General features: G+C 52.4%; 1 protein-coding gene across 7 annotated transcripts in view; it reads left to right on the forward strand.

Annotated features, from left to right (window-relative positions):
• Positions 1–25,580, forward strand: part of DHRS3 (dehydrogenase/reductase 3) — a 50,714-nt gene that overhangs the window by 21,960 nt on the left and 3,174 nt on the right. For 4 of the 7 annotated variants that reach the window (XM_055261706.2, XM_055261709.2, XM_055261707.2 and 1 more), the window contains 4 exons: positions 15,980–16,123; positions 17,213–17,332; positions 17,669–17,907; positions 23,763–23,888. In XM_055261706.2, the coding sequence (XP_055117681.1) occupies positions 15,980–16,123; positions 17,213–17,332; positions 17,669–17,907; positions 23,763–23,888 (629 nt within the window). Of the gene's footprint in view, positions 1–937; positions 1,070–15,979; positions 16,124–17,212; positions 17,333–17,668; positions 17,908–23,762; positions 23,889–25,580 lie in introns of those variants that run through there. The other 3 variants (XM_055261708.2, XM_063631159.1, XM_055261710.2) reach the window with 2 other exon arrangements.

Genomic DNA, 25,580 nt, shown 5'->3' on the forward strand with positions numbered 1-25,580 from the left:
CCCCACAAGGCAAGGTGATCATTAGCTAATGGGGCCCAAGTAGGGGAGTCAATGGGGGTCTCCTTGAGCCAGGGTGGACTATTCATCCCCAAAGACCTCGTCACCCCAGCTTCTCACAATAAACCCAGAGACTCAGTTTGGGGGGGCAGTGGGTGAGGAGAAGGGCAGCTTTGGTTTCTCTGAGGGTCTCCAAGTTCTCACCGTGCCAGGCCCCCTGCACCTGAGGCTTCTGACCGGCCCTGCGGTTTGGAGAGCATTTTCTTGCACTTTTGACCTTCCCCACACCAGCACAGGGAGGCCAGTTTCAGTTTTCCCCACTTCCCCAGATGGAGATGGTGAAGCTCAGAGATGCCAAGTGACTCATCCAAAAGTCACACAGCAAATCAACTCCAGAGCAGATTCCTTGAGGCCCCAACCAGGCTGCTTTTCATTCCAAAGGGCAGTGCAGGCTCTCAGCTCTGAGCGCTGGCTGCCAAGTTAGTGCGGTCCAGGGCTGCTCTGGGAGCTCCGCGGGATAAACAGGCCCCCTGCTTCGGAAGGGAGGGGCGGTGCGCGGCCAACGGGACACTTTTATACCTCTTTATACCTGGAAGCCATCCCTGCAACCCCCCATCCAGGCTTTGCAAGGGAGAAGTAATGAGCTTCCCAGAAAGCCCAGAGCAAAGGCAGGCACCTCCCCAATCTCTTCCCACGAAAACCCGAAGCTGACCTCGGAGGCCCAGCCCTCGGGTTTAGAGGCTTCTTGGGGAAGCGGAGACAGAGACCCTAGAGGAGAGGCTGCCCCCGGAGGGGTGGGAGCTGCCAGCCCCCAGGGGTGCTCGAGGGGAGCGAGGCCGCTCCAGGGAGGCGGGTGCCCGCCAGAGGGGCGGCGAGGGCTGCCGGGACGGTTCACGCGGCGGCCAGCAGACTGGCTGCGTGTTGCAATGTCTGGTGGCGTTTGCAGCATCCTGTCCGTGTGTGCAGCTGGGGTAACCTCGGGCCGGCGGAGGAGCGCGTGTGGCTCGTAGGCCCTGCGGCCGGAGGCTGCTGGCACCTTGCATCTCATTTACAGCTCCGGGTTCAGCCACAGGTCAGCGGCGCCCGTGACATCACGGCGTCTGTTTACCGACGGGTCTGGGCAAGAGCGGGCGGTCCCGGGGCGGGAGGGGGACCCCAGCAGCGCCCCGGCCCCCAGCCCGTCTCCCCTCCTCGCCCCCTCCGCCCAGCCCCTCTTCGTCTGCACCTGAGACCTCAACCCAGCCCCCTTCTGCAGCCACCTACCCTGCCCCCTCCCCATCTGCACCAGGGATCCCAACCCAGCTCCTCTCCACAGCCCCCAGCCTCTCCCATCGCCCCCCATCTGTACCCTTACCCCACCGCGGCCTTCCTTCGCAGCCCGGCCCAGGACCCCAACCTGCTTCCCCGCTTTCCCCTCAAAGCCCTCCCTATCTGCTCCCGGGACACCACCTGGCCCCCTCCTCACCCGCTCCACCCAGTCGCCTTCCCGTCTGCACCCAGGACCCCAGCCTCGCCCCGCCCCCTCCCCATCTATCTCCCGCCCCTTCCCATCCCCTTTCCACCCCTTTCCTATCCGCCGCTTGGGATCCCAGCCCGATTCCCACCCAGCACTGCAGCCCCGCCCAGCCCCTCCCGGGACCCCCGCGACCCCGCCCCGCGCCCACCCCTGGGCCCACTTTCAGAAAGACTTCCTGGAGCCTCCTGCCCGACCCGCTGAGGCTTGGCGGCTCCTCCTGCCACCCCCTCACGCCATCATGTGAGCCAGGCTGGCCTCCCGGCCGCGCACCGAGCCGGCTGCAGCTCGTTAGCTGTCAGGGCCAGGGTTGGGACGGCCCGGGCACTTTGTTATTGGAAACTGGGCTCACCCCCGCTGCGCTAGGTGGGTCCCAGGCGCTGGGGCAGCCTCTTCCCTGGGAGCTGCCCTTGCCACCTGGAACTGCTTTCTCGATCACCGCCTCCCCTCCCCTCCCTCTGCGTAAACCAATTGTTCTGGAAGCTGAAGGGACCCGGGATTCTCTTCCTGCACACCTGGGGCTTGCCAGAGCCAACCCTCCTGGAGAGGGAGGCGCTGGGGCTCAGGGAACGGCAACCTCATTCTTCCATTTTCTCAGGCCAAACGCTCTGGGGTCCTCTGGGAAGCTCACTTTCTCCAGCACCCAGCTCTGCAACCGTCCAGAATCCCTCTTCTACCATCACCTAAGCACCCCAGCCCAGCCCCTTCCAGCTTCATATCAGAGGCTGTCTTTTTTCTGCTTACAACCTCCCAATCTACCCCATCTCACAATAGAATTCAAAGTCCTGCTGTGGCTGATGTCTCCCGCTTGCTCTTCCACACTGGTCTCCGTGCTGGGGAAGCTCATTCCCACCCCAGGGCCTTTGCACCAGCTGTTCCCTCCACCAGGGATGCTCTTCCTCCACACATCTATATTGCTCCCTCCTTCATTTCCCTCAGATCTCTTCCAAAATGTTACATTAACCAAGAGGATTTCCCTGCACCTTCCCCCACCATCTGAATACCACTCCCACCCCGTAATCACTCCCTCCAACCCCCTACAAAGCTATGTGTTCCTCCCATGCACTTCTAGCACTTTCTAGTGGCTAGAAAACTACTTACTATACAGTCATTCATTCACGTGAACAAGTGTTCATGCTCGTCGTCCCCAGACTTAACACACAAGCAAACTCCGCAAGTGAGATAAATATATTCCCCGCTGGATCCCAGGGCCTCCAAAGTGCCTGGTGTACACAATTCCACAAATACTCCTTGAATGAATGAGGCAGGACAGGGCTGTTAAAAGAGCTTCCCTTTGGAGTCCGACCCTTGCTTTAAAACTTCTAGTAGTGCAGCCTGCATGAGTTACTTAGACTGTCCAAATTTGAATCCCACCCGGGTGGACAGTAACCTGGAGATGTGCGCTGTGAGGGAAGAGTGGTCTGTAGATGCTGGCTCCTCCCTCCCCTCCTTGGCACTCCCACCCCAAGATCACCCAGCACTTTCCAGCAAGAGGTCCAGTGGGGGAAAGGGGCAAAGGTTATGAGGCGTCAGCCATGAACTCTAGCCTGAGTTTCCCTGCCTCCGTGTTTTGCCAAGTGTGGCCCTGGGCAGTCAGATAGAGGTGGAGCCCCAGCCAGTCTTGTAGGCTGTGGATGTTTGTGAAAAGAAATATCAGCCCATGGGTTTCTGGCTGGGAGTGAGCAGTGTTCTGCCTGCCCCGAGTCAGCTTTTGTGACCATTTCCCTGGAGAGTTTTCTGAGTGGTCCCAGAACCAAAAAGTTTCGCAAGAATCACACCCAGGGATGAGGTGGAGACTGCCCAGTTGTCACGTACTGGCTCTTGGCAGGGCGTGGTTTTAGCATTTGAAGGAGTGTCCTCAGGAACACGAGGTGCTCATCACAGGGGGAGACATGCCTGTCTCAGCAACTGGGAAGGAGGAAATCAAAGAAGGGTAGAAATCAAATCAGAGCTGGTGTTTGTGGGGTTGGGGCATTTTAAATGAAGACCTCTTGGGTAAAGAGACACTTGAGCAGAACCTATGAGAAGGTGGCCAGGTGTGGTACCTCACTCCTGTAATCCCAGCACTTTGGGAGACTGAGGCAGGAGGATCACTTGAAGCCAGGAATTCAAGACCAGCCTGGGCAACAATGTGAGACCCCCGTCTCTACAGATAATAATAATCATAACAATTTTTTAAAAAGAAAAGAGGGTGCCCTACAAGGAGAGGGATACTTGGGAAAAGAGAGCAGAGAGCAGCCAGTGCAAAGGCCCTGAGGTAGAGGGGCCAGTGCTTCTGCAGGGCCGAGACCTAGGAGGGAGGAGCTGAGACGAGGGGATGGGGCAGACCAGGAAGGGCCTGCGATCCCAGTAAACACTAGATTCCAGTCTGTGAGATAGGCAGCCATCAGTAGTCATGAGCAGGGTGACGTGGCCTGACACATTCTAGAAGGATCTCTGGCTGTTGTGTTGAGAATAGACTGAGGCAGGGGCCCTGGGGCAAAGGTAGGAGCCAGGTGACCTTTTGGGACCAGGTGAGGGGTCCACCTGTGCTCCAGGTGAAGGGCGCTGAGGCAGGGCCCCGAGGTGCCGTGGAGGTGGCGAGAAGTGGTGAGAAGCCTCTGGATTTCAGAGGTCAGGCTGACAGGGTGCGTGGTGGAGTGGGCATATGGTCAGAGAAAACACTTAATGCGGGACAGTGAAGAGGTTTTGGAGGTTAAAAAGAGCTGGGCATCTGAAAACAGGGAGTGGTGTGGAGGGGACGCAGCCTCCATCACCTCCCAGCCTCGGGAGCCCAGGGCTGGGCCTCGCTTGGCCTCCTCTATTGAATGAGGATAATGGAGCCCATTTGTGTTAGTTTCCCGTCAATGGCACAACAAATGACCACCAGCTGCGTGGCCCAAAACACCAGAGCTGCTCTCACGTTTCTGGGTACCAGAAGTCCAAACTCCAGGTGTCAGCTGGGCCCCACTCCCTCCTGGGCTCTAGGGAAGGATCCTTCCTTGTCTCTTTCAGCTCTTGGTGGCTCTTGGCAGCTCCTGGCATCGCCTTCCTTGTGGCTGCCTCACTGCCGTCTCTGCTTCCATCTTCACACAGCCTTCCTCTCCTCTGTGTGTCCCTCTTCTGTCTCTCACGAGGACACTAGTCCTTAGATTGAGAGCCCACCCTAACCCAGGATGATCTCTCTTTGAGGTCCTCAACTCAATCACAGCTACTCAATGACAAAGACCCTTTTTCAGCATAAGGTCACATTCACAGGTACCAAGGGTCAGGACTTGGACTCAGCTTCTCAGGGGACACTAATCAGCCGACTGTACCACCCCCGGGCAGCCGAGAGGATTCAGTCTAAGAGTTCAGAGTGGGACCCAGCCTGCAGTAAAGGTCCGCAGACTGCTCACTGTGGTGGCGATGAGTGCTTGCCACAGTCCCGCCCCGCCCACTTGGAGACCAAGGGTGCTCCAGGCACACCCCATACCCCCTCACAGCAAACACCAGCCCTGGGCACTGTGCTGACCCATGCTCAGAACAGCTTCTGTCCTCACCTGTCCTCCCACCTGAGCCCCATCAGAGCCCCAGTGTCCTCGCAGAGGGGCAAGGAACATCTCTGTCATGCCTTTCATAACCACTTGGTCATCAAGACCGAATGATGACCGCACCTTTCCCTCGTTCCCTGGGAGGTGGACACCTTTCCGTCCAGTCCTTGGCATATGGCATCTGCTCACTGTACCTGTGCACCGAATGAATATGTTGTTTTGTAGGGTCATTTCGCTCCCGCAGGTAAAGTCAGTGGCAAGGGCACAGATTGCGTAAGTTGAGGTTCCAGCTCTACCGCTTACCGCTTGGAATTACATAGCCCCTTCGTGTATCAGTTTTCTCGGGTATGAGCCCTTCTGAGCTGACAGAGGACTAGACACTCCACGGCACCCATGCCGAGGCACCGTGGCCAGCTAGTGAGCCCCATGTGCATGTCAGAGCTACTGTCATTCCTGTGCCTCCCAAGCCGGCCAGTTCCAGGCTGGATGTCCGCCTGGAGGAAGTCTCTGCCCTGCTCCAGGTTGCGGTCAGGGACTTGTGGGAGGGCGACACCGCTGGCTGATCTAATTTGAGGAGCTTCATCACAATCCTCCCCAACAGCTCAGCCAGCGGTAGCCAAAACATTCTCGGCAGGCCAAAACAGGGGCCTGGAGCCAGGGAAAGCCTGTTTCGCAGGGCTACGTGGGAGAGACCTGCCTAGGCTGCAGCAGCTGAGCAGTGCAGGAACAGGAAGGACACATAAGGACCTAGCCAAAGTCCCTGACAGGCCCAGTGGCTTCTGTCACCTCTGACCTCCTGGGGTCAGCCGTGGGGCACCTGTAACGAACCTAGGGCTACACCAATAAATGCCAGCTGTTACTATTCTTATTAGCACAGCAACAGATATAGATCCCCCTTGCTGATGGACGATCCAGAACCCTGTTGGGGTAATGGTTGCCTGGAAGACCCCTTCTGAAGCTCTATGTCTGTCTCCTCCCCTAGAAACAGCCTTGAGTGGGGCAAAACCACAGAATCGCGCGATCTCTCTGTCCCCATCCTTTTACCTGACAGCATGCAGACTGGATTGTGTAGAGTCTGGAAAACAGGCCTCCCAGAAAAAAAGGTGGAAGGGATTAGAAAGTCTGGGAAGGATTTGCTGGAAGTCCGTACCTGATCATTGTGGATCAGTTTTGATCAGTGTGATCAGTGTGGATCTGCACAGGAAGCAGAAGGGCTGGTAGTCTTGTTGGGTGTGCCCGGGTGACAGGCCAGCACTCTCAATGGGTGACAGCTAGAGGGATCCCACTGGGGTCCATTCGGAGAAAGCAGGCTTCCTTCCAGGGCTGTGCTGGAGAGGAACAGGCTGCAGATTCAGAGTCACATTCCAACTATTTTTTTTTTTTAGCGACAGAGTCTTTGTAGAAATGACTATTCTAGGTCAGGCGCGGTGGCTCACGCCTGTAATCTCAGCACTTTGGGAGGCCGAGGCAGGTGGATCACCTGAGGTCAGGAGTTCGAGACCAGCTTGGCCAACATGGAGAAACCCCGTCTCTACTAAAATTATAAAATTAGCCGGGCGTGGTGGTGCACGCCTGTAATGCCAGCTACTCGGGAGGCTGAGGCAGGAGAATCGCTCAAACCCGAGAGGTGAAGGTTTCAGTGAGCCAAGATCGCGCCACTGCACTCCAGTCTGGGCAACAAGAGTGAAACATCATCTCAAAGAAAAGGAAATGACTATTCTAGAAACCTGAAGTGTCACCACTCTGGGTGACTGGGGCAGGAGCGAGGAGAAGCCTGGAATGATGTCTACCTGCTCCCCACCCCACCCTCAGCACCTCCAGAGGCTCCTCACCAGAACCCCCAGAGTTCCTTGGGGCCCTGCTTGAAAACCTCTCCTCCCTAAGAAATCCCCCCGCAGCTTGCTCTGCAGGTGGACGGTTTTGACAGCTGGTCTATACCTTCTCAGGTTTGGGGGCGTAGACAAAGGAGGGTCTTCTAAGTAAGGTGGAAGGATGGAATCAAGAGATAGCAAGATTCTGCGGTTTTGCCCCAGTCCAGGCTGTGCCTAGGGCAGGCATGCCCTGGGCAGTCAGATGGAGGTGGAGACCAGATGGGATCTATTTCTGTTGCTGTGCTAATAATAATAATAACAACAACAATAATAATAATGACAGCTAGCTTTTTAAAAAACAGAGACAGAGTCTTGCTATGTTGCCCAGGCTGATCTTGAACTCCTGGCCTCAAGCGATTCCCCCACCTCGGCCTCCCAAAGTGCTGGGAATATAGGCGTGAGCCACCATATCCAGCCCACAGCTGGCATTTATTGTGCCCTTTCTTAATCCTCCCAACTACTCTTCAAAGTGGGTGTTTTAGGCTGGGCGCCATGTTGGTGAATTATGGTGAAACCCCATCTCAACTAAAAATACAAAAATTAGCTGGGTGTGGTGGCGCACACCTGTAATCCCAGCTACTTGGGAGGCTGAGGCAGGAGAATCGCTCAAACCCGGGAAGCAGTGAGCCGAGATCGTGCCACTGCACGCCAGCCTAGGCCACAGAGTGAGGCTCTATCTCAAAAAAGAAAAGAAAAGAGAGAAGAGAAGAGAAGAGAAGAGAAGAGAAGAGAAGAGAAGAGAAGAGAAGAGAAGAGAAGAGAAGAGAAGAGAAAAAGAGTGGATGTTTTAAACCTTAATTCATAGAGGTTAAATTCATGTAATTCATAACTGTTAAAGAATTGAACCCAGGCAGTCTGGCTCCGCAGCCCATGTTCTAAGCTGCTCTACTCGAGATAGGGTCTCTCCTTTTGGAAATAGACAGGGTTGTGAAAGGGGGAAATTCCAGTTGTAACCTATGCCACGCTCACGCTCACCCTCTGCTATCTAGCACCCCATTCTAACCCTAATGTCTTACAAGCTAGATGCTGCTTGCCTGCTCCTTCTCATCTGACCACAGGGATGGATTTTTATTAACAGCCTCCTACTGGAGGGGCCAGGGGCAGAGAGCTATGCACCCTCCACGCTGTGACCTTCCCACCCCACCGCCCAGCCTGCTGTGGTTTGGGGTCTCTGGCGGGTATTTTCTTTCCCTCTGAGAAGCCAAGTCAGCACCAATCCAGCTCCAAAACATGGGGCCCATGGGACATGAGCTGGCCTGCCAAAGATCTGCCCAGGGTCTCAGATCTTTCCGGGGCTGCCAATTATAAACAGATGCTCCTCCTGGGACCCACCCAGAGACCACCCAGCTCATGTCGCCGGTGGGAGGGTGAGCTGCAGCTGAACTCCAGGAATGAAAGCCAAGTCCAGCAAGCCCCTCTGGGCTAGGAAGGCAAGGCTGGGTAGAGAAGGGGCACTCGGTATCCTCCTGGGGCTGGTGTCTTGTGATGATGTTAGCTGAGCTTTTACTCTTATGCCTGGCCCATGCTGGATGCTGGGGTTACGAGATGAATAAGATTCCCTGGAGGACCTTGCACGCTCATGGGAGAGGCAGGGGTGTTCACCAATCAGTCAGCATGCTCACATCTGTGCACTAGTGGAGGTTGAACAAAGGCTAGTGTTAGCAGTGAGGAATGGGTATCCTGAGTCAGGCTGATCTGCTCTTATGAGCTGCGTGACCTTGGAGGAGTCACTGTCTGTCTGAGGCTTACCTATTAAATGGAGAAGGTAAACATACCCACCTCGAGGGGTTGTAAGGATTAAAGAAGAAAACATATCCATGTACTCAGCACAGTGACTGGCCCATGACAACTGCTCAACAGATTTAGCCATTGTATAGTGGTGGCGCTGTTGTTGTTGTTGTGGGGAGGCTGGAAGGAACAGCCAGGGAGGCTTCAGAACTGAGGGAACATTCAAGTAGGGTTTTGCAGGTTGAATAGGAGTCCATAAGTAGCCCTGAATTTGAAACAGAGAAAAACAGCCCCGGCCAGGCACCAGGTAAGGACACAGGAGAAACCTGAATTTGAGAGATTTAGTCCCTGTCCTCTAAGAGACAGGATATAGACCCCAAATAGCAGTGATAGCACATGCAGGGCCAAGAGCACTGTGTAACGAGCGAGTGGAAACTGGGAGCTGTGGATCCCCTGGCAGGCTCCCTCCCTTACTCACTCAACAACGGGAAGAGAGATGTGAATAGACAGTCACTTGCCAATGGATGAGGGCCCCCGAAGGGCACCACTCCGGGCCTGGGGGACAAGGAGTTGGACCCACAGGGCTGAGTGACGTTACCTGTGGGTAAAGAATCTATTTGGAGAGTGATCCATGGGGAAGCTTTTACTCCACCTTCTGTTGTTTTTTGTTTTGTTTTGTTTTTTGTTTTTTTGAGACCAGGTCTCTCTCTGTCATCCAGGCTGGAGTGCAGTGGTGAGATCTTGGCTCACTGCAGCCTCTGTCCCCTGGGCTCAAGCGATCCTCCCACCTCAGCCTCCTGAGCCACCACACCCAGCCCCACTTTCTATTTTTAAGATCATAAATAACAACACTTGTTCTTTAGAGATATTTTTTGCTTATACAAATATAAAGAAGCAAAAGACAGTCAGCTGTGATCCTGCCTGAGATAACCAATCTCTGCGTAGCCTGTTGACTTCCATTGACCTGGTAGCTTATGCCTGTAATCTCAGCACTTTGGGAGGCTGAGGTGGGAGAATCACTTGAGCCCCAGGAGCTTGAGACCAGCCTGGGGAAACATGGCAAAACCCCATCTCTACAAAAAATATAAAAATTAGCCAGGAGTAGTGGCTTGCACCTCTGGTCCCAGCTACTTGGGAGGCTGAGGTGGGAGGATCACCTGAGCCCAGGAAATGGAGGCTGCAGTGAGTCATGATTGTGCCACTGCACTCCAGCCTGGGCAACAGAGCGAGACTCTGTCTCAAAAAAAAAAAAAGTTTAGAGTTGAGATTATCTTATTCAAATAGTGTTGCACCCATTTTGTCTGAACATTAGACTCATGAGTATTTTTCCATGTCGTGACACTTATCATTTTAAAGCCTGCAGAAGAGGGTGTATCAGAGGCAGTGCTATGATTTTCTCAGCTTTTCCTCCCCATGGGAAATACCAACAGGGAGTGGGTACTGAGCAGTTAGTTAGTGGGTGCCAGCTTCTGCCAGCTTAATCCCCACAGGATCCCTTGAAGAGAGGAGATGTGCTTTCTCTTATAGGACAGTGAGTGGTGGTGCAATCCCCACAGCCTGGGGAGCTAGACATGACCTTGGTTCAAATCCCAGCTCCATTATTCAGTTGCTATGTGACCGCAGACAAACTGCAGTGAACTACAGTTTCCTTATCTTTAAAATTATGATATGGCTACCTTGTCAATTCCCCAATGCAAATGAGGTTTTCTTGTTTCTTCTTTATCCCACTTAACTGTCGTTTGCGACTGACTGTTTTCTGGTTCCTTCTCTGTCTTCCCCCACTGGAATGTGGGTTCCTTGAAGCAGGATCACATCTGCTTCATTCTCTGTTGGATCACCACCCCAGCCCATAGCCGACTGTCTGTGTGCTGCTGGATGGACAGGGCTGTTGTGAACATTGGAGGAGACAAAGCAGGAGAAGGCTGGCTGGGCGGGGATGAATGCAGGGCATGGGGATGCCTCTGAGGAGAGTAGAACCATCAAAGCTCAGATGACCCCACTGTGCCCGGGGGCTTAGGGGTGCCTCTGCAAAGGTCCGAGGCTCTGGGTTCGAATCCTGTATCACAGTGAGTGGCGTAGGGGGAGTTACTTACCCTACTGTAAGGAAAAAGCCACGGTTTTCTCCACTGTGACCATGGATAATGACAGCCTTCAGCGCAGAGGGCCGCTGAGCAGTCTGTCTGGCTATAGCCGCTGTGAGAGCAGCTCTGGGCGAGGGCAGGACAGCCCGGGGCCCCAGAGACCAGAGGTCTTTCTCCCCTTCCCACCTCCCCCTACCAGTCACTAGGAGAGAGAAGGGGACAAAAGCTCACCATTTGCCCCGGAGGGGAGGGAAGAGGAGGGGAGGCCTGGAGGTGCTGAGCCACCCCAGCCCTTATTCTATAAACCCTGCTTAAGAGTAAATTCCAGGCCTCTGGCCTTGCCAGCTGCTGCCTGTCCCGAGTTCACTAAGAGGCAGCCACGCTGGTTCCAAGGGCTCAGAAATCAGTTCCCTCTGCAGGCCCCCACCCCACATACCCTCAGACGCCCACCTCCACCCGCCCAGTCCTCATGCTCATGCTGGCCCTGGGTGGGACCCTTGTCCTGTCAGCTGTGCAGGTCACCTCCAGGGAACTCTGGCAGCAGCCACCTGGGCAGGCCTGCAGAGCGGTATCTGCCAGTTACCTGGTCAGTGATGGAGATTCCCCAGAAGGGTCAGGGTAGGAGGCTGGAGGGGGAAGAGGAGCCAGGAAGGGACAGTGGCTGGGGCAGCTCCACGGGGCAGCACCTACCAGGGAAAGGGGCCCATTCCCTCCACTCAGCTCGCTCCGGCGCCAGCCCGGCACTTCAGAGATGCTACTGGTTCCTAAGATGGAAGGTGCCCAGCCCCGCTTCCCTGCGACTCCCAGCATCCACTGAGGACCTGAGGAAACACAACAGCACACATGGCTACACACTCACTCACACACACACAGTCACACACAAACACACACTCACACAGAGACCCATAGAGACACACAGACACACAGAGACATACACTCACATAGAGAGACACACAGAGACACACACTCAGAGACACAGAGACACACAGACACACACACTTGCACACACACACACAAACACATACACTTACACAGAGAGATGCCCACAGACACACACACAGAGACACACACACAGAGAGATGTACACAGACACACACATGCTCTCGCACACAGAGATAGAACGGGATAGAATTGGGGCCCAGGGGGTTGGGGGTGAGGAGGCAGAAAGGCAAACCTATCATGATGCCAGGGAGAGGTGAGGCCAGTTCCCCAGCCCGCCTGCGGCGCCCTCAACAGACCCTTGAAAGGAAACAACCAAGTCTTAGGGCCCTGCCTGGGGGGCTTCCTGGCCCACAGAAGATAGTGGGAGACAGCTTTCATTTCTTCTCCCTCAGCCCTGCTCCACTTCCTCTCCAGGGTGGTCTTCCAGCTAGGTCGACAGTGCTGGGGTGACCACTTGCCCCCACAGACATCTGAACCCTATACCTTCCTGCAAGCCCCCCGCTTCAAGCTTTCCTCTCTGTCAACTTGCCCAGCAATTCTTAGGGCCCCCAGAGGCACCTCTCCTTGCCTCAGCCAGACCCCAGGGGACTGTGCAAGCCCCATGGTCCTGTTACACATAGGAGCCAGAGGGAGGATGGGGTTAGGCAGGGACCAGAACAGAAGAATGGAAACCAAGGATTACCTCCCCCTTGGGCTGACATACTCAGAAACCAGATGGATGGATAGGTGCAGTGGGGCTGGTGGGTGGGGCTGGTGGGTGGGTGGGTGGGTGGATGAATGGATAGATGAATGGAGTTGGGCAGGTGAGTAAATGGATGGATGGATGCATGAATGCATGGATGGATGAAGTGGGGTAGGTGAGCAGATGGTTGGATAGATGGAGTGGAGTAGATGAGGGATGGATGGGTGGGTGGATGGGTGGATGGATGGATGGATGGATGGATGGATGGATGGAGTGGGGTAGGTGAGGGATGGATGGATGGATGGATGGATGGATAAGTAGGTGAGTGGGTGGGTGGATGGATGGATGGATGGATGGATGGATGGATGGATGGATAAGCAGGTGAGTGGGTGGATGGATGGATGGATGGATGGATGGATGGATGGATGGATGGAGTGGGGTAGGTGAGGGATGGATGGATGGATGGATGGACGGATAGATAAGTAGGTGAGTGGGTGGGTGGATGGATGGATGGATGGATGGATGGATGGATGGATGGATGGGATGGGGTAGGTGAGGGATGGATGAATGGCTGGATGGATGGATGGATGGAGTGGGGTAGGTGAGTGGATAGATTAATGGAATGGGGTAAGTGAGTGGATGGGTAGATGGAGTTGGGTAGGTAATTGGGTACAGTGGGGTAGGTGAGGGATGGATAGATGGATGGATGGGTGGAGAAGCAGGTGAGTGGATGGATGGATGGAGTAGGGTAGGTGTTTGGATGAATGCATGGATGGATGAATGGAGTGGGGTAGGTGAGTGGATAGATTAATGGAATGGGATAGGTGAGTGGATGAATGGATGGAGTTGGGTAGGTGAGTGGGTACAGTGGGTACAGTGGGGTAGGTGAGGGATGGATAGATGGATGGATGGGTGGAGAAGTAGGTGAGTGGATGGATGGATGGATGGATGGATGGATGGATGGATGGAGTGGGGTGGTTGAGTGGATGGATGGATGCATGGATGGATGGAGTAGGGTAGATGGATGGATGGATGGATGGATGGATGGATGGATGGAGTGGGGTGGATGGATGCATGGTGAGTGGATGGATGGATGCATGGATGGATGGAGTAGGGTAGATGAGGGAGGGATAGATGGATGGATGGAGTGGGGTGGGGTTGGTAGATGGTGGGTAGATGGATGGATGGAGTAGGGTAGATGAGGGATGGATGGATGGGTGGATGGTTGGATGGAGTGGGGTAGATGAGGGAGGGATGGATGGATGGAGTGGGGTGGCTAGATGGATGGACCGGTGAAGGGGAGAGTAGACGGATGGACAGATAGATGGATGGGTGGCTGTATAGACAGGATGATAAGGGAGGAATAAAGGAAACCTGGATGACAATGGCTGCAAGGCAAGGGGGGTGGTCCAGTGGAGTGGAGGAGGCCTACACCAAATTGCCTGCCTGGAGCAAATGTTTGTCTTTTTTCTTTTCCATGAACTGAACCTCCCAGCTTCTCCTGGAGGAACACATTCTGTTTTTAGTTCAACAGACAAGAAAGGGTCCCTTGGAGACTGTTTAATTGCAGTCCATCTGCCTTTGAAGGACTTGTATGGTCATGGAGAGGAACTGACGGGACCCACTTGTTAAGCCCCTTCCTGTATTTCAAGGCCTTAATTAAAATAAAGTGGCTAGACTAAGTGGGGTTTTTAAATTGGGCTTTAGAGAACACTTTTTTTTTGTAAAATATTTTGAAAGCTTTTAAAACTCTAATTTAAAAAATCGATTCCATTGGAGAATACCGGAATTTCTGAGAGCCGCCAACTAGGCCTGTTTTGTGCCCTCTCTGCTTAAGTGACAGTTCTGAGATTTCAAGGTGAGCAGCAGATAAACGGTTACCATTAGCAACTCCTTATCAATGTGACTTTTCTCTATACCATGTAACAAAGCAAAATAGAGAAATCAGTTGTCTCTGGGTCTGATGTCATTGGAGCCGCCATCTGTAACCCTCAGTTTAAAATGTTTACCTTCCCAAAGCTGCCACTTTGTTCCCATTAGCAACCTTCAGAGTAAGAAAATATTATGGAGTCAGGTGTATCATTTATTCCTTTTCTAAGTTTCACGCATTGGGGTTTCCATGCTGGATGTTTTTTAAGGGGAAATTTCACTGATAGTCTTAAAGAAAAGAGAAAAGAAACAAAAATAGAAGGCCACCGGACGAATTCCCAAGAACCCTTTCGGCTCTTCCTATCTCTGCTTCTGACCTCCGGGCGGTGTTCAGCCCCCTGCCTTTCTCCCTCTGTGCTGGTGAAGCTGGTTCTTAGTTAGGGCTCTTGGTCCCCCTGTCATCTGACTCCAGGCCCTTTTACCAACAGAGGCCTCACTGACCCCAGTGACACATCGTGGGGAGGTGCGTCGTCCTCCGTTAGGTCAAGGTTAAGAATTAGCCAGGCTTCTCCTCTGAGCCTTTTATGGGCTGGCCAGTCATAAATTTGCCCAAACCCTCAGTGGTCCTGCCAAGGTCACCTTCTGGCGTAATGAGTCCATGTTTATTACCTGCCGGGTGAGGCCATGCTTCCTTCTCAGTGGTAGCCTCGTCACTGCCCTTCCAGAATTTCCCTAGGGGAGTGACTGCAGCTAGATGGGAGGCTCGGCTTAGCTCCTGTGAACCTTGAGGCTGGAATGGACCCATCTATGCTACCAGCTGGTATTAATAATCCTGACTCTGGCCAGGCGTGGTGGCCCACGCTTGTAATCCCAGCACTTTGGGAGGTCGAGGTGGGCGGATCACGAGGTCAGGAGATCGAGACCACAGTGAAACCCCATCTCTACTAAAAATACAAAAAATTAGCCGGGCGTGGTGGCGGGCGCCTGTAGTCGCAGCTACTCGGAGAGGCTGAGGCAGGAGAATGGCGTGAACCCGGGAGGCGGAGCTTGCAGTGAGCTGAGATTGCGCCACTGCACTCCAGCCTGGGCGACAGAGTGAAACTCCATCTCAAAAAATAAAAAATAAAAAAAATTTAAAAATCCTGGCTCTAGACCCAATTGGTGAAGCCAGCTGATTCCTAAAGGAGAGCATTCTGGAGCATTGTGCTAAAAGTAATATACAAGAAAAACTTGTAAATACACGTCAATTGATTGATCATAAGTGGGCTCAGAAACTACTGGTTCACCTAAGAGTAGATCATATCCCTTTAAAAAGTTCTATTGTTGGCTGGGGGCAGGGGCTCACACCTGTAATCCCGGCACTTGAGAGGCCGAGGTGGGAGGATTGCTTGAACCCAGGAGTTCAAGACCAGCCTGGGCAACGTAAGAATAACCCTACTCTACAAAATTTTTTTTTAAAAATTAGCTAGGTATGGTAGCATGCACCTGTGATCCCAGCCACTCCAGAGGCTGAGGTGGGAGGATCTCTTGAGCCCAGGAGTTTGAGGCTGCAGTGAGCTATGATCGCACTACTGCATTCTAGCCTGGGCAACAGAACAAGACCCTGCCTCAAAAAAAACCAAAGTTATGTTATTAATCTATGTTGTATTCTTTATCTTTCGGTGGAACCAGGGAGGCCAGTCATTTCAAGACAAATCACTTTAAATCCTGAATTTCTGGTGGCAATTGTTGCATCACCGTGGCTTAATGACCATTTGTTCTGCGTTGTTATTCTCTTCTTCCAGATTGTTCTCTGGGGCCGGACTGAGAAATGCCTGAAAGAGACGACAGAGGAGATCCGGCAGATGGGCACTGAGTGCCATTACTTCATCTGCGACGTGGGCAACCGAGAGGAGGTGTACCAGACGGCCAAGGCTGTCCGGGAGAAGGTCCGTAGCCTGGGAGGGTCTGTTCCTAGCACAGCTGACCACAGGCTAATTCCGGGCAAAGAGAACATTCTCATGTGGCCTGGAAGAGAGCTCTGCTTATGGCAGAATGGCTTTGTCCGGGGCACCTTTGGGGACTCTCCCATGAAGTTGGCCCTAGTTACATAGGCAGGGATTAGGGTTGATTACGTAACAGGCGTAATCATCTGTTGTTCCCTTGGAAATGTAGACAGTGTGGGTTTCTCTCCAGGACCATTGGCCTCTGGGAAAATCCTTCTGACTCCAGTCATCTGTTTGGACTAAATATATCAGTGACCTCCAAGAGAGGGAAACCCACCCTGAGTGTCTGGCACATGGTAATGTTAACTGTTTTTATGTCACAGTAACCTCATTTATTATAAATATACTGTGTGCCAGGTAGAGTGTGTGCCATAAATTATTTCTCCTCCTCAGAACAGTCCTGATGTGGCATTAGCCCCATCTCACAAATCAAGACTGGCGCTCAGAGAGGCAGTTCTCTTCCCCAGGCCCCGTGGCTGCTGGTGGTGGGGCCAGGTGGCTGCTGGGCCTCTATGTATGCAGGATAACTGGAACTAGGCTGGCAGAAAGTGGCCTGTGGGAAGGAATATCTAAGAAAAACTTGTGGATAACACATCAATTGATTGATCATAAATGGACTCAGAAATTACTCTTTCACTTAGGAGTAAGCCATATCCCTTTTAAAAAGTATATTGGGCCAGGTGCGGGGGCTCACACCTGTAATCCCAGCATTTTGGGAGACCGAGGCGGGCGGGTCACTTGAGGTCAGAACAAGACTAGCCTGGCCAACATGGTGAAACCCTATCTCTACTAAAAATATAAAAATTAGCCGGGCATGGTGGCAGGAGCCTGTAATCCTGGCTACTTGGGAGGCAGAGGCACGAGAATCGCTTGAACCCGGGAGGCGGAGGTGGCAGTGAGCCGAGATGGTGCCACTGCACTCCAGCCTGGACAAGATGGAGTGAGACTCCAACTCAGAAACAAACAAAAAACATTTATTGTTGGCCCTGGACTGGCTGCCATCATGGCCCCGTGGCTCCCTCTCGCCTGCAGGTGGGTGACATCACCATCCTGGTGAACAATGCCGCCGTGGTCCATGGGAAGAGCCTAATGGACAGTGACGATGATGCCCTCCTCAAGTCCCAACACATCAACACCCTGGGCCAGTTCTGGGTAAGGGCTATCCCGGGCCAGGGCCAGCCCTGGGTGTGCAGGGAGCCCAGGCAGGATGGAGGGGAGGGGATGCATTGCCAGGGCCTGGGCTTAGGCCAGCAGGGATGTCCACAAACGAGGTGGCCAGACGAGACGAATGACCAGCTCCCGGACACATCAGACTTTGTGAAATACGCTCAGTGTCCTGGGGCAGGGAGCCCTGGTCCCTCTCCCTCACAGGAAGGCTCAGACACTGGAGCATCGTGTGTGTCCAGGGTGGGCTGTTCTCCCCGAAAGAAAGGTGGAGGGGTTGTCAGAGCAGCAGCTGCTCCACCCTGACACCCCATCCGCCCTCAGACCACCAAGGCCTTCCTGCCGCGTATGCTGGAGCTGCAGAACGGCCACATCGTGTGCCTCAACTCCGTGCTGGCACTGTCTGCCATCCCCGGTGCCATTGACTACTGCACATCCAAAGCGTCAGCCTTCGCCTTCATGGAGAGCCTGACCCTGGGGCTGCTGGACTGTCCAGGAGTCAGCGCCACCACAGTGCTGCCCTTCCACACCAGCACCGAGATGTTCCAGGGCATGAGAGTCAGGTCAGTGAGCACGGGACCCACCTCGGGACCAGCCTTCTCACCCGCCTCCCCAAGCCATTCAGTCAGCCAACTGCAGAAAGAGCTCTGATATAAAAATCGGGCTAGGCACGGTGCCTCATACCTATAATCCTAGCATTTTGGGAAGCCAAGACAGGTGGATCACTTGTGTCCAGCAATCCAGTCTGAGACCACCCTGGGCAGCATGGAGAAACCGTGTGTCTACAAAAAAAAAAAAAATTAAAAATTAGCTAGGAATGGTGATGCACACCTGTATTCCCAGCTATTTGGGAGGCTGAGGTGGGAGGATCAATTGCTTGAGCCCAGGAAGTTGAGGCTGCAAGTGAGCTGTGATTGTGCGACTGCACTCCAGCCTGGGAGACAGAGCGAGACCCTGTCTCAAAACAAAAAGTCACCAAAGAGCCTCTACCCTCTGTTTGACGCTGTCTTACCTGGTTCTCGGTCTGCAAGGCAGTGATGCCACAACGGGGAGGGTCCTGCTACTTGGTTCAGGGAGCTTGTGTGAAATGACCAGAGCTACAGGCATGCAGCGGGATGTGCCCAAAGGTCAAATGAGGGAGGTGCACCTCACAGCATCGTGCGGGGCGAAGGGAGCTTGAGACATAGGGTACATTCTGCCTGGTTCCCCCTGTGTTAAGTTCCAAAACAGGCAAAGCTGGGTTAGGGTGATGGAAAACAGACACGTGGCTTCCCCTGGAGGGCTGGGGGTGTAACCTGGGAGGGAGGCAGAGGGAACTAGCAAGACTTTCGGAAATGTTCTCTCTTCTTGATCTTAGCAGTCATTAAATACGTGAAAGTTAATCAAACTGTCTGCTTAAGATTTATATCTTTTGTTATATGCAAATTATAGCTCAATTTATTTGTTTGTTTATTTATTTATTTATTTATTGAGATGGAGTTTCGCTCTGTTGCCCAGGCTGGAGTGCAGTGGCGCGATCTTGGCTCACTGCAACCTCCACCTCCTGGGTTCAAGTGATTCTCCTGCCTCAGCCTCCCGAGTAGCTGGGATTACAGGCGTGCGCTCGCACCCAGCTAATTTTTGTATTTTTAATAGAAACGGGGTTTCACTATGTCGGCCAGGCTGATCTCAAACTCCCAACCTCAGGTGATCCACCCACCTCAGCCTCCCAAAGTGCAGGGATGACAGGTGGGAGCCACCGCGCCTGGCCATAGCTCAATTTAAAATAAGCAATAGGGAGGTCCCACCACTCTTCCTCCAAGCCAATTAAGGCAAGGGGAACGGGGACTACTGGTCTAGAGCTCATGCCACCTGGGGTGGTGACTCCCTCATAGCTGTGATGTACTCTGTGACATTGGGTCCTGTTAGTTACTGCTCTGGCTGATCTGTAAGATGGGGTGCGTGAATGTCTCCATCATAGGTTCTGCAGTGAGGACAAAGTGGAATCCGGCAGGGAACACCATATGTGGTACATATTAAGTGCCCAATAAATGGCGCTTTAATGATGTGCTGTCATGTAGGGACATGACGTCATCGATGAATGAAAACTGGGAATTACTCAAATACTATTCTCCCTGGTTTTTTGCAATCCAGCATACAGTGCTTCACCTTCTGAATTATATATTTCAGCTGCTTCCAAAAATGAGGATGACATGGAAGGGTCATGAGGAGAATTCAGTGAGACAATTTAGTGTAGTGCATGCCACGTGGGAGTCAGTCATTATGCCTTAGTTACTATTAATAGGAACAGTGCGGTGTTGATTGTCGAGAATCAAAAATACTGGGCTTGGTGGCTCATGACTGTAATCCCAGCACTTTGGGAGGCTGAGGCAGGAGGATGGCTTGAGCCCAGGAAATTAGAAATAATACATGTAACAGATCTAGTGCAAAGCCCGAGGAGCTGCTGCTTTTATTATTTTTACTAACAATAAACATCTTCATAAATGCATGTTATTAATTTTCCTAGCAGACCACCTGGTTTGCATGCAAATTGTCACCAATTCTGAATTTTGAGGAGTCTAGACTAATGGCTACTAATGCTTCCTGTCGGCTTTTTCCCCCCATGGGTTTTGGTTTGGTTTCTTTTCATCTGAGTATACAGAAGGGGCTCAATAAATGCGTACTGGACAGAAGTGCATCACTGGCAGTCTGCAGTTTTGTTTTGTTTTCTTTAAGACGGAATCTTGCTCTGTCGCCCAGGCTGGAGTGCAGTGGTGCCATCTCGGCTCACTGTAAGCTCCGTCTCCCGGGTTCACACCATTCTCCTGCCTCAGCCTCCCAAGTAGCTGGGACTACAGGCGCTCACCAACATGCCCAGCTAATTTTTTGTATTTTTAGTAGAGACAGGGTTTCACTGTGTTAGCCAGATTGGTCTCAATCTCCTGACCTCGTGATCCATCCACCTCGGCCTCCCAAAGTGCTGGGATTACAGGCGTGAGCCACCACGCCCAGCCCTCAGTCTGCAGTTCTAACTGGGTGTCCTGAGCACAGGAGCAAGCAGGACATTGCAGACATCCAGTTTGTGTGTCCCTTTCACCTTCTAGCATAGTTTCTTTTCTACCACTTTAAGAAGGAAATTCAAGGTTTTCCTGCCACATTTTTTCAGAGTGTGAACCCGAACTGTTTGGGGTCAAATCCCAGCTCTGTGTGACCATGGCCAAGTTACTTGACTTTTCTCTGCTTCAGTTTCCTCACCTCTAAAAAGAGATTCATAATAATAGTATCCCCAGCGGGGCACGGTGGCTCACGCCTGTAATCCCAGCACTTTGGGAGGCCAAGGCGGGCAGGTCACCTGAGGTCAGGAGTTCAAGACCAGCCTGGCCAACAGGGTGAAACCCTGTCTCTACTAAAAATACAAAAATTAGCCAGGCACGGTGGTGGGTGCCTGTAATTCCAGCTACTCAGGAGGCTGAGGCAGGAGGATCGCTTGAACCTGGGAGGTGGAGGTTGCAGTGAGCTGAAATTGCACCATTGCACTCCAGACTGGGTGACAGAGCGAGACTCCACTCAAAAATGAATAATAACAATAATAATAATAATAATAATAGTATCCCCTTTTCACGGGTTAGATGAGCTCCTGTGTGTGAGTCATCTGGCCACGCCTGGCAAGTAGTGAGCACTAGGTGAATATTAGCTACCTATGGTTGTGCAGGGGAGCCCCAAGCTCGGCCAGAAGAGTAGTACAAGGAAGACGGGTACCTAGCCAACTCCCATTTCCTAAAAGAATAACAAATGGATAAAAGCATTGGTTTCCTCCTACAACCATGCTTAACAGCCTCCCAGGGTTAAATGGGTTAAATGTGAAGACATGTTTAGGACAAAATGGATGAGTTTCCCAGCAAGACTGGCCATGTCAGTGGATGTTATTGTTTATAAATTGCTATTTATTGAGCCTCTTTTTTATTTTTTTCTTTTGAGACAAAGTCTTGCTCTGTCACCCAGGCTGGAGTGCAGTCGTGTGATCTTGGCTCACTGCAACCTCCGCCTCCCAGGTTCAAGCAATTCTCCTGTCTCAGCCTCCCGAGTAGCTGGGATTACAGGCACCTGCCTTCATGCCCGGCTAATTTTTGTATTTTTAGTAGAGACAGTGTTTTGCCATGTTGCCCAGGCTGGTATTGAACTCCTGGCCTCAAGTGATCCACCTGCCTCGGCCTCCCAAAGTGCTGGGGTTACAGGCATGAGCCACCATGCCCAGCCAATTGAGCCTCTTCGATGTTCCAGCCATAGAACCACCTGGAGCCACTAGACACTTTACAACTGCTGCTGCATTTGGCCCTCACAGCAACCCTGCAAGAGAACTTTTATTCCCATTTTACAGATGAGGGAACTGAGGCTCAGAGAAGCAAAGTTACTTGCCCAAGTCCACACAGCTTGCAACTGGCTAGCTGAGCATGCTTCTTCCACGAATTTGCACTGCTTCCGTGGGAGTTAATAGCTGTGCCAGTTCCCCATGTCCCCATCCCACCCACCGTGGAGAGGAAGGAGAAAATCCTGTGCACAGACATGCTTGAGGCCTCCTCTGTCGGCTTCCCTGGCAGGGGTCTTACCAAGAACGATTCCCCTCAAGCCCTTGGACTTTGGTCTGTCCATCCTGCCTTCCCTTTCCCAAGAGACAGGCCAGGCCACAGGTGGAAGCCAGAGAATCCAGACTGTCCACGACACCTGTAGGACTCCAGTATCAGTGAGCTGCCTCAACACGTTCATCTCTGTAGAACGGCAGAGGCTGGCCCCTCTTGACCACAGGGCTGTGGGCCTCAGAATCACCATCATGGCCAGGCATGGTAGCTGGGTTCACACCAGTAATCCCAGTGCTTTGGGAGGCTGAGGCAGGGGAATCACTTCAGCCCAGGAGTTGCCAACCTGGGCAACATGGCAAAACCCCATCTCTACAAAAAATATAAAAACTATCTGGGCATGGTGTGTGCACCTGTAGTCCCAGCTACTCGGGTGGCTGAGGCAGAAGGATTACTTGAGCCCAGGGAGGTCGAGGCTGCAGTGAGCTGTGATCACGTCACTGCGCTCCAGCCTGGGCAACAAAGTGAGACCCTGGACTCAAAAATAAAAAATAAAAAAAGAATCACCATCGTGATGACAAAGGAATTACAGGGCAGGGGGTAAGATCCATGTGCCCTCTGAGGCCAAGCCCCCGCTAGGAGTCCAAGGGCTGCCTGTTACTCAGGAATGACATCAAACTTGGGTGATTCATCACCCTTAATCTTCCTGGTGCCAGAGCGGATCACAAGCTCTTTGTGGGATTGGGGTCAGAGCCAGCAACATGAGCCCTGCACCTATAGATCCAGGAAGGGCAGGAAGAGCAGCGAGCAAAGGTGATAGAGCATTGGCCTGGTTTGAATCCTTAGCGCCCTACTGACTCAATACAACCTCAGTTTCCTTATCTGTAAATCGGGAGAATAATTTGTACATGAGTCTGGCACTTAGGGAACATCATCATTGTTTGGGTCTAGGGTCAGATGCTTTTAAATAGTCATGAGAAGCCCCTGATGTTTGCTTATGCAATCATTCATTCATTCATTCATTTTGAGACGGAAAGCACTGTGCAAATCTTTGAATCAATGAATGAGTTAGTGAACCAGCAAGCTGAACCAAAGCCATCGCTAGCCAAGCCCCTGCCTCCAAACAGAATGAGCAGGACACATTTGGGAAGCAGCAAGTCGTCAGTGTGTTCAGTCCTTCAAGTATTTATTGAGCACATACTATGTATCAGATGCTGTGCTAGATGCAGGGGAGCAGGACCAACCAGGCCTCCACCCTCATGGAACTCATAGCCCGATGGGGGAGATAGGCCACTGACAAGGAAACAACCCAAAAAGCAAGGCCTTCCTAGGTGGGGTGAACGTGGTCAAGGAAATTAGCAGGGGACGGGATCAGAGGTCGCTTTGGGTGAACTGGCCTGAGATGTCTCCCAAAGGAGGAGCTGGGAGGAGAGAGCCAGGCCGTTGAGAGAGCTGGCACAAAGCCCTGACCCGAGCATGTGATGTGACAAGAACAGAAACGGGCCTGTCCTGAAGGAGCAGAGTGTGGGGAAAAGGACTCAGAAGGACAGCCAGGGCCCAGATCGCGCAGGGCCGTGGAAAGGCCAAGCCCTAGGGCACTGGGAGCCCTTGGAGGGCTTGGGAGAATGGGTCCCCGGTGGGTGGGCTAGAAGTCCTTGACTCAAGAAGAGACCCCTGTGTGCCTGGAGGAGTGAGGGAATGTGGCACCTGGATGAGTGTGGGGTAGAGGGAGTATTCCAAGCAGGCCTCGAATCTCTCAGGCAGGAAAGGCCAGAGGGTGACCCAGATATATTAGCCTCATAGAGGCTTCCAGATAAGCACATGCCTCTCCAGGAGAAACCCACTGTGTCTCTTCCTGTGTTCAGGTTTCCCAACCTCTTTCCCCCACTGAAGCCAGAGACTGTGGCCCGGAGGACAGTGGAAGCTGTGCAGCTCAACCAGGCCCTCCTCCTCCTCCCATGGACGATGCATGCCCTCGTTATCTTGAAAAGGTATGGGGCTGGGAGAGGACACTCTGGGTCAGGGGAAAGTACGCATGTGATCGATTAGTCATGTCTGCTGCGGGCATGAGCATGAGGAGTGCTGGCACATTTGCCGTTGAGGTACTGTACTTACTGTGGGGCAGCAGTTCTCAAACTTGTTAGTCACAGGGCCCCTTAGAGTTTTAAAAAGTATGGAGGAACCCAAAGAGCTTTTGTTAATGTGAGTTGTAGCTATCGCTATTTACTATATTAGAAATTAAAAGCCAGGGCCGGGCGCAGTGGCTCACGCCTGTAATCTTAGCACTTTGGGAGGCTGAGGCAGGTGGATCACAAGGTCAGGAGATTGAGACCATCCTGGCTAAAATGGCGAAACCCTGTCTCTACTGAAAATACAAAAAGAAATTAGCTGGGCATGGTGGTGGGTACCTGTAGTCCCAGCTACTCGGGAGGCTGAGGCAGGAGAATGGTGTGAACCCAGGAGGTGGAGCCTGCAGTGAGCTGAGATAGCACCACTGCACTCCAGCCTGGGCAACTGAGCAAGACTCTGTCTCAAAAAAAAAAAAAGAAGAAAGAAATTAAAAGCCAGAAAAATGTTATAAGATGTATACATTTGTTTATAATCTTTATTCATTTATAAATAGCTATAACAAACCCATTACATTAATATAAATATATTTTTATGACAACTAGTTATGTATTCTAAAACAAAATAAATGTAGTCAGAAGTGGCATTGTTTTACATTTTTGCAAATCTCTTTGTTTGGCTTAATTGAAGACAATGGGATTCTTATATGTGCATCTGATTTCAATTTGTTGTGATATCTCGTGTCACACAGCCTCTGGAAAATTCTACCATTCACTGAGAGAATGAAAGTGAAAAAACAAATAACATCTTAGTATTATTACCAAAACAATTTGGCCAGGCACGGTGGCTCACGCCTGTAATCCTAGCACTTTCGGAGGCTGCAGTGGGTGGATCACCTGAGGTTGGGAGTTCAAGACCAGCGTGACCAACATGGAGAAACCCTGTCTGTACTAAAAATACAAAAAAAATTAGCTGGGTGTGGTGGCATGCGCCTGTAATCCCAGCTACCTGGGAGGCTGAGGCAGGAAAATTGCCTGAACCCAGGAGGCAGAGGTTGAGGTGAGCCGAGATCGCGCCACCGCACTCCAGCCTGGGCAACAAGAACGAAACTCCGTCTCAAAAACAAAAAAACAAAACAACAATTTGACCTCACAGACCCCTGAAGAGATCTCGGGTACCCCAAAGGGTTCCTGGACCTCACTTTGAGAACCGCTGTTCTAGAGCCTATTGTACATAGCCCCTGCCCTCAGGAAGTTTACTGTTAGAGGGAACACAGGGATCTTGATGCCAAGGGCTCAGAATTCACAGAAGCGTCTTAGTACCAGTCAGGTGGGATGTAGCGGGGCAGACCACTTTGGGGAGGCAGGCTTTATAAAGGAGAGACTCCTCCTCCAGAATTTGCCTGGCATCCTATTCCCCTAGAACTTTCCAGGCTTTGTGCAGCAAACCCTTCCCATCCCAGTCCCACACTCAGTTTTCTTGGGCCTCTTAGTACAGCAGGAGATTCTTGTCCCTGGAGCCACAAGTGACCATGGGCTCTCGGCTCCCCTGAGGCTCTGGCCCCCGCCTGACTGAGCCCCTCTGACCTGGAAGTCTTTTTCAGGAAGGTAAGTCCC

The sequence above is a fragment of the Symphalangus syndactylus genome, chromosome 22 (assembly GCF_028878055.3).
Source record: "Symphalangus syndactylus isolate Jambi chromosome 22, NHGRI_mSymSyn1-v2.1_pri, whole genome shotgun sequence".
NCBI lineage: Eukaryota > Metazoa > Chordata > Mammalia > Primates > Hylobatidae > Symphalangus > Symphalangus syndactylus.